Below are 13,075 nucleotides of genomic sequence, written 5' to 3'. Positions count from 1 at the left end.
CCTTAGAAAAGCAGGGTAGGATAGATATAGGTCTGTAGCAGTTTGGGTCTAGATTCTTCAAAGGGGGTGACAGAGGGATGACTGTGGCAGCTTTCCAATCTTTGGGAATCTCAGACGATATGAAAGAGGTTGAACAGGCTAGTAATAGGGGTTGCAAAAATTTCGGCAGATAATTTTAGAAAGAGAGGGTCCAGATTGTCTAGCCCGGCTGATTTCTAGAGGTCCAGATTTTGCAGCTCTTTCAGAACATCAGCTATCTGGATTTGGGTGAAGGAGAAATGGGGGAGGTTTGGGCGAGTTGCTGTGGGGGGGTACAGGGCTGTTGACCGGGGTAGGGGTAGCCAGGTGGAAAGCATGGCCTGCCGTAGAAAAATGCTTATTGAAATTCTCAATTATAGTGGATTTATTAGTGGTGACAGTGTTTCCTAGCCCCAGTGCAGTGTGCAGCTGGAAGGAGGTGCTCTTATTCTCCATGGACTTTAGTGTCCCAGAACTGTTTTGAGTTTATGCTACAGGATGCAAATTTCTGTTTGAAAAAGCTAGCCTTAGCTTTCTTAACTGCCTGTGTATATTGGTTCCTAACTAACCTGAAACGTTGCATATCACAGGGGCTATTCGATGCTAATGTAGTACGCCACAGGATGTTTTTGTGCTGGTCAAGGGCATTCAGGTCTGGAGTGAACCAAGGGCTATATCTGTTCCTGGTTCTACATTTTTTGAATGGGTCATGCTTATTTAAGATGGTGAGGAAGGCACTTTTAAAGAATAACCAGGCATCCTCTACTGATGGGATGAGGTCAATATCCTTCCAGGATACCCGGGCCAGGTTGATTAGAAAGGCCTGCTCGCTGAACTCTTTTAGGGAGCGTTTGACGCTGATAGGGGATGGTTGTTTGACCGCAGACCCATTACGGATGCAGGCAATGAGGCAGTGATCGCTGAGATTTTGGTTGAAGAGGTGTATTTGGAGGGCAAGTTGGTTAGGATGATATCTTTGAGGGTGCCTGTGTTTACGGATTTGGGGTTGTACCTGGAAGGTTCATTGTGATGCTGCCACCCGTTCTTCACGGTTGGGATGATGTTCTTAGGCTTAGAAGCCTCCCCCTTTTTCCTCCAAACATAACAATGGTCATTATGGCCAAACAGTTTTATTTTGGTTTCATCAGACCAGAGGACTTTTCTCCAAAAAGTACGATCTTTGTCCCCATGTGCAGTTGCAAACTGTAGTCTGGCATTTTTATGGCGCTTTTGGAGCAGTGGCTTCTTCCTTGCTGAGCGTCCTTTCAGGTTATGTCGATATAGGACTTGTTTTACTGTGGATATAGATACTTTTGTACCCGTTTCCTCCAGCATCTTCACAAGGTCCTTTTCTGTTGTTCTGGGATTGATTTGCACTTTTTGCACCAAAGTAAGTTGATCTCTAGGAGACAGAACACATTTCCTTGCTGAGCGGTATGACGGCTGCGTGGTCCCATGGTTTTTATACGTGCGTACTATTTTTTGTACAGATGAATGTGGTACCTTCAGGCATTTAGAAATTACTCCAAATGATGAACCAGACTTGTGGAGGTCTACAATGTTTTTTCTGAGGTTTTGGTTGATTTCTTCTGATTTTACCATGATGACAAGCAAAGAGGCACTGAGTTTGAAGGTAGGCCTTGAAATACATCCACAGGTACACCTCCAATTGACTCAAATGATGTCAATTAGCCTATCAGAAGCTTCTAAAGCCATGACATAATTTTCTGGAATATTCCAAGCTGTTTAAAGGCACAGTCAACTTAGTGCATGTAAACCTCTGACCCACTGGAATTGTGATACAGTGAATGATAAGTGAAATGATCTGTCTGTAAACAATTGTTGGAAAAATGACTTGTGTCATGCACAAAGTAGATGTCCTAACCGACTTGCCAAAACTATAGATTGTTAACAAGAAATGTGTGGAGTGGTTGAAAAATGAGTTTTAATGACTTCAACCTAAGTGTATGTAAACCTCTGACTTCAACTGTATATCTAGGTTTTGCATGTGGAGGAATTGTACCAAGACATTTGCGGTGTCAGCAGAAAGGGAAATTGGGAGATCCAGAGCTGAGCATTAGCATCTGTGTGAGAGTTTGTGCTGAGAAAGAGAGAAAGGGACATGAGATGACAAACATAGATTTTTTTTCTTTTGACATTTAAAAAAATTTAACTTGGCAAGTCAGTTAGGAACAAATTCTTATTTACAATGACGGCCTACATCGGCCAAACTCAGACGACGCTGGGCAAATTGTGCGCAGCCCTATGGGATTCCCAATGACGGCCGGTTGTGATACAGCCTTGATAAAGATAAATGAAGGGAGATTCGGGAGAAAACTTAAGAAATGACAGAGGGATAGATGGAAAGGGACAAAGGGAATGTTAGAAAAGAGGAAACCAATGCAAAGGGATGGGACAAGTGCAGTAAGAGGGAGAGAAAAAGAGAGATGAGAGAGAGTGGAACAGACCATGCCGGATAATACCATGTCATTTTCGGGTCTGACACGGCATGTTCCCCTTCTGGTCTAAAGACGTAGAAAGATACAGCGGGATTTGCATGATCCCACAGTATCATGACTTTGTGGTCAATGTCATTGGACCCTTACCAGCGAATTAATGAAGCTGGGCATCCAATCTGTCCTGCACTTCAGACAAAGCACAAAAGATCTGCCAGTCCCCTGCATGCATAACTCAATGTACTGTACATGTTGAAAAGTGGGTGACACGTATATGAAACCAGATACCCCCGTGTATATGGTCTACAATGCATAAGAAGTAGAGTGATGGCGTATCAGTTGTGTGCTCTATGATGAATGCGTAGGGGTCAATAAGAGTGTGTGTTAACAGCGCCATTGAAAGCTACAGGCCCCATGATGTCTCACTGTGTAGTCATATATCTGTTTGAGTGTGCGGAGAACAGAATGTGGTATCCAGACCGCAACTGAAAGCACCCTGCTGTTTTAGCAGTGGCGAGTGTGTGTGTGTGTGTCTCAGAGACACCATGCTGTGAGGGTGACCACAGGGAAACCATGACGGAGGCGGATCGATTGGGCACTTCTCCTTCTCCTCCCCTCCCAATTCCCCCACTCTCTCATTTTCCGTTATCCTAATAACCTCCTTTCTTCTCTAACTAGCCGTCTTCTCAAAAGCCGGCTCTGCCAATTTCACACACTATTACTGACGATTCGCCAGAGGAGATTGATAAATGGGGAAACATTTCTATTTTCACTCATCTGCCCTGAAAACCCTTTATTTAGGAGGGTGAATTGATTGATAAGCATTAAATGACTCCTGTCAAATAAATCCTCTTTCGTTTAAGAGGCTATGATATTAAGTACTGTATTCCACCTAATCAGAGGAAGTCTGAAATAACTGGAGAATGTGTGAAGACAAAATCAATAGTCTTACAGTATAAGAAAAAAAGGAGGAAAACATTTTGTTTTGACCTTTTTTTCTCCCAGTTACAAACAAAACACTGAAATTCTCAAAATTGTGGAACTTTTTAGTCATGTATCCACATAGGATTTGTTTGTGCATGTGTGTATCAAATGAACGTTTATTGGTTGCATACAGAGTTTAGCAGATGTTTTAGCAAGTGCAGCTAAATTCTTGTGTGTGTAGCATAGGTCATCTCTCTGCTGTCACACAGTAATGTTTATCCATGATGAAGGATAGTTAGGCCAGTGGACAGAAGTCATGAGTGGTCCAAAATCAAATGTATGTCAAACTCCATGATACAAATTCATGTTAGATGGGAGTTATCATTGACGTTTAAGCTTGTGATACTGTACATACATAATGTAGGTTGACCTGTATTCTACGGAGTTTGGCAAAATGGGTAGTTTGCACAGTTTGGTAAAAGCAGAGTATTGTTTTCCTTTGTGACAGAAAGGTTTTTTCTTATCATCCTTAATAAAATAGCACAATGTGAAACTGCTTCTTCTTAATCAAGAGAGGATTGACTACACATAACACAACATATTACTCAATGCATTGGTCTATGCTAGGGGTTGTTGATGGAGATGACCCCGATGAGTCCTACAGATGACCCCAATGAGTCCTACAGATGACCCCAATGAGTCCTACAGATGAGATGTTGAGTGGGTGTGGACAGGCCACCCTGGTGACAAGAGGAATCTTGTCGGAGTGGGTTAACAAATTATGCAATCACGCAACCATATGCTAATAGCGCCTATCTCCACTGATAAGGATGATCGCTAAGGCAGAGGATCAAAGCTTTGCTGCTTCTGTCAAGCAGAAAGACGGAATTATACATTCAGGAAGGGTGGAGAAGGAGAGAGTAAGAAATGGAACGTGTGAGAAAGCAATGCATATTGTAGCATTTTAAATATTCATCGTTATTATTGTCAGCAGGGGAAATGAGGGGGAAGAAAGTAAAACAGATTTGCCTGAGGCGCTGCAAAAAGCAAAGAACTCAAGAGTTTGTGTTTTGAAGGAGAACACAGTGAACTATTAGAAGACGAGAGAGAGAGAGAGAGAGAGAGAGAGAGAGAGAGAAACTGCGTCGTTGAATTAGGGCACGACGCAGCAGAAACAGCCCGTGGCAAAACCTTCAGGTGTTGATGTAGTGACAGGGCACTAATTCTTTATTATATTTTTACCTTCCCTCCCGATCTCTGTGTAATCACACAGCCATGTAGCCTACCATCACGGACTGGTAGGCCTGTATTTCAAAGACAAACCATTGGATTGACGATGAGCACAAAGTACCTGATGTGGTTTTCCGTCCCACGTTGCTGAGCAACAGTCTGTGACCTCTCACCTTAAACTGCCGGGCGACCTCTACATGGTTGTCGTAGACCAAGACGTTGGCTGTGAGGTTTGCCATGTCCTTGGACAACGTGGGACTTCCTTCAAGAGTGTTGGGCTCCACAAATACATCCAGCAGGGGGTGAGGGCACTTTGATCCGTCCCAAACCTGGAGAAAGAAAAAGGTTGATCATTTTTAACTTACACAGAGGGAGAAAGAGTGAACAAGACGGAGAGCCAAAAACCGAAGAGGAAGACAACAGAACAAAACAAGTCAACGACTCAAGTTGTCAACTGCAATATAAAATGTCTACGTGTAAAAAATTCAAGAATGGAAAGAATGCGCTACAAAGTGAGAACAAATAAAAAGGAGGGAATGGCCCCCCAGGCACTACTAATCTAATGTCATGTTGCCATCCCAACAGAGGAGGGTCATGAGCCTCCAGTTCTGTGGTTTATCACTGCGTCATTACCCACAATAAGGATCTTATGTAAACATACATGACTATTATTAAACTGAGTGGAGTGGCATCCCAATGAGGACAAATTCCCTGAGGGTTGACACGGTTCCTACCTTATAATGAGTATGTTCTTTGGCATAAAGTGTCAACACTCACAACTGCATCATTGCACTAAGCCCATGTCTTTTTACGTCCTCATATATATTTCAAACTGTATAAGCAGGGAGATGAAGTGCTCGCAGATATAAGTAGAAAAGAAAAAAGAAAACGTCTTCCCCGCCTTTGCCACAAACTGTTAAGAGGGATGCTCAAAGACATACACTAGCCTAAATCAGAAAACCTTTTTCTCATCATTATGCTTTTGCTAAATGTCAAACCTTTTATTCACTGTACACCAAGGTAGCAATCCGACGACCAAAATATCACATTTTCCACTGGATTTCCAGAGTTTCCTACATACCGGATTCAATACAGTCGCTAAAGAAGTGGAAAAAGGTTCTTCATGGTTCTTACCTTCAACAGGGTGCAGCTGCTGTCCACAGGGGCTTTAGCCAGCAGTTGGCAGGTCAGGTCAAAGTAAGTCGTGGGCTGTACTGCCGACAGGGGTACACAGGGCTGGGCAGGAACCAGAGACTGGTTGGCCGCCCATGTGCGCAGGGCCTCCACGACCTGGCAGTCTTCCTCCCCAAATTTGAAGGACTCGCTGGAGGTACGAGGGATCACGGGACTGCCTACCATTCCATCAAAGGTGACCACAGAGAAACCATGGCTGGTCAAAAGGCTAATGGCTCCATTAAAAAGCTGGGTCTGAGAGAGAAAGAGATTTGAGCTTTGTGACTGGATAATCTCAAACATTTCAGCAAGGCTCACATTCTAAATATCAGTTCATTTCAAATTACAATAAGGTCAGAATCAATCTTGGGCAAGTCCACAGTAAGAGTGATGCTGAGACTAAGATTTCTCACTTTAAAATAATGTCAAACAAAAACCAATGATTGCAAAGTTAAACAAACCATCCAACTCTACGGACAAGGATGACCTTTCATAATTTCCACAGAAAATTTTACAGATGCAAAGTTTGGTAACAGAATGACGGCACCAACTGTTATTCTGTTACAAAACGTTGCATCTGCACTGCTCTTCAAGTAAATGTGTTTTTGTAAACTGTTCAGTTAAAGTTGTCCTTGTGGCCTCCCGAGTGGTGCAGGGGTCTAACATTCAGACCACACAATTTACACATACCCACACTGCTTGGTCGCTCGCGTGCACCAACAAGCGTCTGCGTTGCCAAGCTCTAAAATAGAATAAAAGTCAGTTCTATTTGTGACACTGAACGCCTTGCAAGTCCTGCCTCTCCCATCTCCTCATTGGCTTATCAAAGCATATACCCACGTGCCATCTCCTCATTGGTTATACCCACGTGGGTGATTGAAAGATGAACTGAGGTCAGTCGGTCGGTCGGTCAGTTGTGGTGATACACCTTATTAGAAAAAGTTAGATGCCAATCGCCATATAAAGTCCAAAAAAGAAAAAGCCTGGAAGGAGGAGAAATGACTAGAAACGATTCGGTTGACCGCTTTATGTGTGGATTAATTGTTGGAGTATAGGACCTTGTGCATCAGGTAAAATAACAACTCAACGTTTATATCCCAGGGCAAATTTGCTAGCAACAGCAATCTAGCTAAATAGGACAAATTAGCTAGCTAGCTAAATTGCCATGAATGTTTAATGCTTTTCGATCTATCCCCAAAATAATATAATTGGTTCAGAGTTTGTTTTGATATTTCAACCTGCATGTCGTGATCTTATTTGGTGTGGGGGGACAAAATCAATCTGTGCGCGTCCGGTTTGGGCATGGTGTAAGGCACTGCATCGCAGTGCTTGAGTCGTCACTACAGGTTCGATCCCAGGCTGTGTAACAGCTGGCCGTGACCGAGAGACCCATGAGGCGGCGCACAATTGGCCCAGCATCTTCCGGGTTAGGGGAGGGTTTGCCCGGCCGGGATTTCCTGGTCCCATCATGCTCTAGCAACTCCTTGTGGCGGGCCGGGCGCCTGCAAGCTGACTGTAGTCACCAGATGGGTTGGTGTTTTCTCCCGACACATTGGTGTGGATATCTTCCGGATTAAGCAAGCAGTGCGGCTTGGCAGGGTCATGTTTCAGATGACGCATGGCTCTCAACCTTCGCCTCTCCAGAGTCTGTAGGGGAGTTGCAGCGATGGGACAAGACTAACTGCCAATTGGATATCACAAAAAAGGGGTAAAAGTACAACAACAAAAAAGTTGTCCTTATGGTTTGTTTAACTTTGCAATCATTGGTTCTTGTTTGGCATACATTTTAAAAAGTGAAAAATCTGATTCTCAGCATCATTTACATTTTAGTCATTTAGCAGATGGTCTTATCCAGAGCAACTTACAGGAGCAATTAGGGTTAAGTGCCTTGTTCAAGGGTACATTGACAAATTGTTCACCTAGTCAGCTCAGGGATTCGATCCAGCGACCTTCCGGTTGCTGGCCCAAAGCTCTTAACTGATAGGCTACCTGCTGATCACACATTTACCTTGACTCTGTGTAGGCGTATGATGTCTCCCATTTTGAAGATTTTAGGGTGTTCCTCGAGCTTGTCACAAAAGATGGTACAGCCCACTTTTTTATTTGATTGGTCTGTAATCTTCAGTGTGGAGCAGTAATCTATGGGGGATAGAAATCGGGACCACTGTCAGATCAGATTCCAGATATGGCCTATGGTCTACTGAAAACTGAGACGGGTCCTAGTATGCACATCTCATTACAATGTGATTTGAGACAGCCCAAAATGATTGCTTGCTTTAAACATACTTTGACCGCAGCTTTCAAAAGGCAAGGTTCTCAACCTTCTTATGCTCCCAACAAAAGCCCTTCTAATGCAGTGTTTCTCAACTCTGGTCCTTGAATACCCTCAACGGTACACATGTATTTTAGAGCCCAGACAAGCACACCTGATTAAACTAGTCATCAAACCCTTGACTACTTGAATCATGTGTGTTTACTTGGGTCTACAACAATCTGTACTTTTGGGGGTACTCGAGGATTAGAATGCTGAGACACACTGCTCTATTGGAAGTGATTTGGCTCATTTAAATTAGTCAGTGTGTACAAGGGCCATTGAATGCTGCAATAGAGGTCCACCCACAAAGACAATTTGATTGTAGAACTGGAATGCGGTTTACTGCAAAGCAGCACACAACAGTACACAATGTAAGAAATACACTCACCGGATGGTTTTATTAGGTACACACCCCAGTTCACGAAAATGGAACGCTCCTACAGACAGTGAGTCACGTGGCTGTGACTTGATATATAAAGCAGGCAGACAGGAATCGAGGCATTCAGTTAGTTAGATTGAACGTTAGAATAGGTAAAACGAGTGACCTAAGCGACTTTGAGCGTGGTATGATCGTTGGTGCCAGGCGCGCCGGATCCAGTATCTCAGAAACGCCCACCCTTCTGGGCTTTTTACACACGACAGTGTCTAGGGTTTAACGAGAATGGTACGACAAACAAAAAACATCCAGTCAGCGGCAGTCCTGTGGGCGGAAACAGCTCGTTGATGAGAGGTCGAAGGAGAATGTTAAGAATCGTGCAAGCTAACAGGCGGGCCACAAACTGACAAATAACAGCAGTACAACAGTGGTGTTCGGAACGGCATCTCGGAAAGCACATCTCGTTGGTCCTTGTCATGGATGGGCTACAGTAGCAGACTACCAGAGGGTTCCAATCCTATCAGCAAAAAACAAGAAGCGGCTCCAGTGGGCACCCGATCACCAACACTGGACAACTGAGGAGTGTAAAAACATCACTTGTCTGACGAATCACGGTTCCTCTTGCGTCATACTGATGGCAGTCAGGATTTGGCGTAAGCAGTATGAGTCCATCATGCCTGGTGTCAACGGTACAGGCTGGTGGCGGTGGTGCATTGCTGTCCAATCTGCAGCAACTGCGTGATGCCATCGCGTCAGCATGGACCAATATCCATCTGGAACATGTCTGACTTGTAGAATCCATGCCCCAAAGAATTCAGGCTTTTCTGGCGGCAAAGGGGGGTCCGACCCGGTACTAGATGGGTGTACCTAATAAACTGTATATAATAACATTAGATTCCTAGGCTGAGGGGTGGTAAGGGGTCATCTGGCTAACACCTAACTATGTGTTCTCTTCGCTGTATAGTCAAGTGCGTGGCGTCAACCAGGCTAGGTAAGGGGCTCATCCATCTGCCACCCCACCAGTGTCTCAACTGATGGATTCTCTTAATATCTCCCTTCTGCTGCCACTAGGATTCAGTAGCATGACAATACATGGTCAGTTAATGCTGTACGACTAACACTGCTGTTTATTATTTATTTATTCATTCATTCATTACTCAATCCAGTTTGGCTTAAGGGGGAACTCTTTGTATGTCCCACAAACAAAAAGGACCCCAAGGTACACTGTTTGCAGGCTTTGTGAGACGCACAAGAAAATGTGAATTGGAAAGGATTGGACATATTACTGTCATTCAATATTGAGCTCTTTCTTTCATTACGGTACTTCCCGAGACAAGAGGGGTTCAGAGATTATTACTAACCAACTGTCCCCTCAGGTCAAAAACAAGGCATAAATGGCTTGGCTCGTAAACGTTGTGCTCCTCGAAGCATATCAAGTCTGTTGTGCTTGCCATGTAAACGCCTTGTGAAAATAAGCAGAGCAAAGCCCTGACCACACAAGAACAATAATTTTGTAAGGTACTTCCACATTAAAATGGTAAATGTTACAAGTTGGATCACACACAGATTACAGCTTTTCAAAGCATTAACACATGCTTTGCTCAGGCCCCATTTTACCACCTTAAGATCAGTTAACTATACTTAAGCTATATTGCCCGAGGGGGTGTGGTATATGGCCAATAAGGGCTGTTCTTATGGTAAGGGCTGTTCTTATGCACAACGCAACGCGGAGCCCTTAGCCATGGTATATTGACCATATACCACAAACCCCCGAGGTGCCTTATTGCTATTATAAACTGGTTACCAATTTAATTAGAGCAGTAAAAATACATGTTTGTCATACTTGTGGTACAGTGCCTTGCAAAAGTATTCACCCCCTTTTCCTATTTTGTTTCATTACAACCTGTAATTTAAATGGATTTTTATTTTTATTTCATGTAATGCACATACACAAAATAGTCCAAATTGGTGAAGTGAACTGAAAAAAATTACTTGTTTCAAAAAAATTAAAAAACAGAAGTGGTGCGTGAATATGTCTCACCCCCTTTGCTATGAAGTCCCTAAATAAGATCTGGTGCAAGCAATTGCCTTCAGAAGTCACATAATTTGTTTTAAAAAAGTCCACCTGTGTCTAATATAAGTGTCATATGATTTGTCACATGATCTCAGTATATATACACCTGTGCTGAAAGGCCCTGTTCTGAGAGTCTGCAACACCACTAAGCAAGGGGCACCACCAAGCAGGCTGCACTATGAAGACCAAGGAGCTCTCCAAACAGGTCAGGGACAAAGTTGTGGAGAAGTTCAGATCAGGGTTGGGTTATAAAAAAATATCCGAAACTTTGAACATCACACGAAGCACCATTAAATCCATTATTTAAAAATGGAAAGAATATGGCACCACAACAAACCTGCCAAGAGAGGGCCGCCCACAAAAACTCACGTACCAGGCAAGGAGGACATTAATCAGAGGCAACAAAGATAACCCTGAAGGAGCTGAAAAGCTCCACAGCAGAGATTGGAGTCTGTCCATAGGACCACTTTACACCGTACACTCCACAGAGCTGGGCTTTACGGAAGAGTGGCCAGAAAAAAGCCATTGCTTAAAAGAAAAAATAAGCAAACCCATTTGGTGTTCGCCAAAAGGCATGTGGGAGACTCCCCAAACATATGGAAGAAGGTACTCTGGTCAGATTAGACTAAAATGTTGCTTTTTGGCCATCAAGGAAAATACTATGTCTGGCACAAACCCAACACCTCTTATCACCCGGAGAACACCCGGAGAAGAGTGAAGCATGGTGGTGGCAGCATCATGCTGTGGGGGTGTTTGTCCATTGGCAGGGACTGGGAAAGTGGTCAGCATTGAAGGAATGATGGATGGCGCTAAATACAGGGAAATTCTTGAGGGAAACCTGTTTCAGTCTTCAAGAGATTGAGACTGGGACGGAGGTTCACCTTCCAGCAGGACAATGACCCTAAGCATACTACTAAAGCAACACTCGAGTGGTTTAAGGGGAAACTTTTAAATGTCTTGGAATGGCCTAGTCAAAGCCCAGACCTCAATCCAACGGAGAATCTGTGGTATGACTTAAAGATTGCTGTACACCAGCGGAACTCATCCAACTTGAAGGAGTTGTAGCGATTTTGCCTTGAAGAATGGGCAAAAATCCCAGTGGATAGATGTGCCAAGCTTATAGAGACATACCCCAAGAGACTTGCAGCTGTAATTGCTTCAAACGGTGGCTCTACAAAGTATTGTCTTTTGGGCGGGGGGGTGAATAGCTATGCATGCTCAAGTTCTGTTTTTTTTGTCTTATTTCTTGTTTGTTTCACAATAAAACATATTTTGCATCTTTAAAGTGGTAAGTCTGTTGTTTAAATCAAATGATACAACCCCCCCAAAAATCTATTTTAATTCCATGTTGTAAGGACACAAAATAGGAAAAATGCCATGGGGGGGGTGAATACTTTCGCAAGCCACTGTATACCACGGCTGTCAGCCAGTCAGCATTCAGGGCTCGAACCACCCTGTTTATAATGGCTTTTTTTGCCATTTGCATCACAGGCACTTGCATTCAAAATGGATCTTGCATGCAGAGTTTTCCCTCCAGACACAATAAAGAACCAACTTCTCCATTCTGGGCCACTGATTCAATTGGACGAGATGGCCCAGCACATTGTACAGTACATCAAAATCAAGTCAGATATCTACAGGGTTGGTTGAGTGGGATGAGGATTGATTTTTCACCACTTTATGTCAGCTTGCATGACAAGATCTAATGCTCGATCAATGCTTAGGGTGTGTTAAGGCAGAGATTAACCGCACGAGGACTCAGTGACTGTGGTTTAATACAGGGTGCTGTAATTTACCTTGTAATTTTTACAATGTGTTTGTATTGTACAAAAAGTAATTGGTTTGGAATAGTAGCAATAAAGAGCAGACACTGTAAATGTTGAGTATCCGGTTGTTCTGTTCTGGAGATTATTGGACAACCATAATAAAACCATTGGTGATAAAAGAGTTGGAGAAGCTAGAGATGAAGAATATTAGGTGGATATGAGAGGGGGAGAGAAGGAGAAGAAAAGAGGAGAAGAGGAAGGGAGAACAAGATAGGAGTCAGAGAATAGGTGCTATGAGGACAGGATAGGACAGAGTATGTTCGTATAACAGCAAAAGAGCGAGGTTCCCTTACCTCGGACAACCACTCTGCGTGCCCTTCTGCGCTTTCTACAGCAAGGTTTTTTCTTCCTCTGTGTGAACAAACCTCGCCACACTGCCTGACTCCCGGCAAGGGCAGACCAGTTAAAAAGGCAGTCGCATCACTTCCAAGTCAAAGGTCACGAGTCGAAGGGCTAAGCAACACCGCAAGGACTCATATGTACCCTGTGATGTTAGGTGCTTAGAGAGAGGGTGCTTAGAGAGAGGGTACAGAGAGAGGTCCTCTTTTTCCCATTGACAGCCTCCACCTCACCTCCCCCGCCCGCCAAACCCTACGCCTCTACAAATGCTTGTTTAATGAGATCACAGTACAGTAACCACCACCCAACCTACCCTGGATGACACCACCTAGACACACCAACAAA

At 43.7% G+C, this 13,075-nt stretch overlaps 1 protein-coding gene across 5 annotated transcripts in view; it reads right to left on the bottom strand.

Moving 5' to 3' along the window:
• pot1 (protection of telomeres 1 homolog) overlaps positions 1–13,075 on the bottom strand; it is a 51,269-nt gene that overhangs the window by 10,863 nt on the left and 27,331 nt on the right. For all 5 annotated transcript variants that reach the window (XM_024381037.2, XM_024380944.2, XM_024381274.2 and 2 more), the window contains 3 exons: positions 7,810–7,940; positions 5,763–6,056; positions 4,802–4,957 (listed from right to left, as the gene is read on the bottom strand). In XM_024381037.2, the coding sequence (XP_024236805.1) occupies positions 4,802–4,957; positions 5,763–6,056; positions 7,810–7,940 (581 nt within the window). The remainder of the gene's footprint in view (positions 1–4,801; positions 4,958–5,762; positions 6,057–7,809; positions 7,941–13,075) is intronic.

Source organism: Oncorhynchus tshawytscha, linkage group LG01 (genome assembly GCF_018296145.1).
Source record: "Oncorhynchus tshawytscha isolate Ot180627B linkage group LG01, Otsh_v2.0, whole genome shotgun sequence".
NCBI classification, from domain to species: Eukaryota; Metazoa; Chordata; class Actinopteri; order Salmoniformes; family Salmonidae; genus Oncorhynchus; species Oncorhynchus tshawytscha.
Note: the sequence above shows the minus strand (reverse complement) of the source record. Positions and strands in the feature narration are given on the sequence as shown.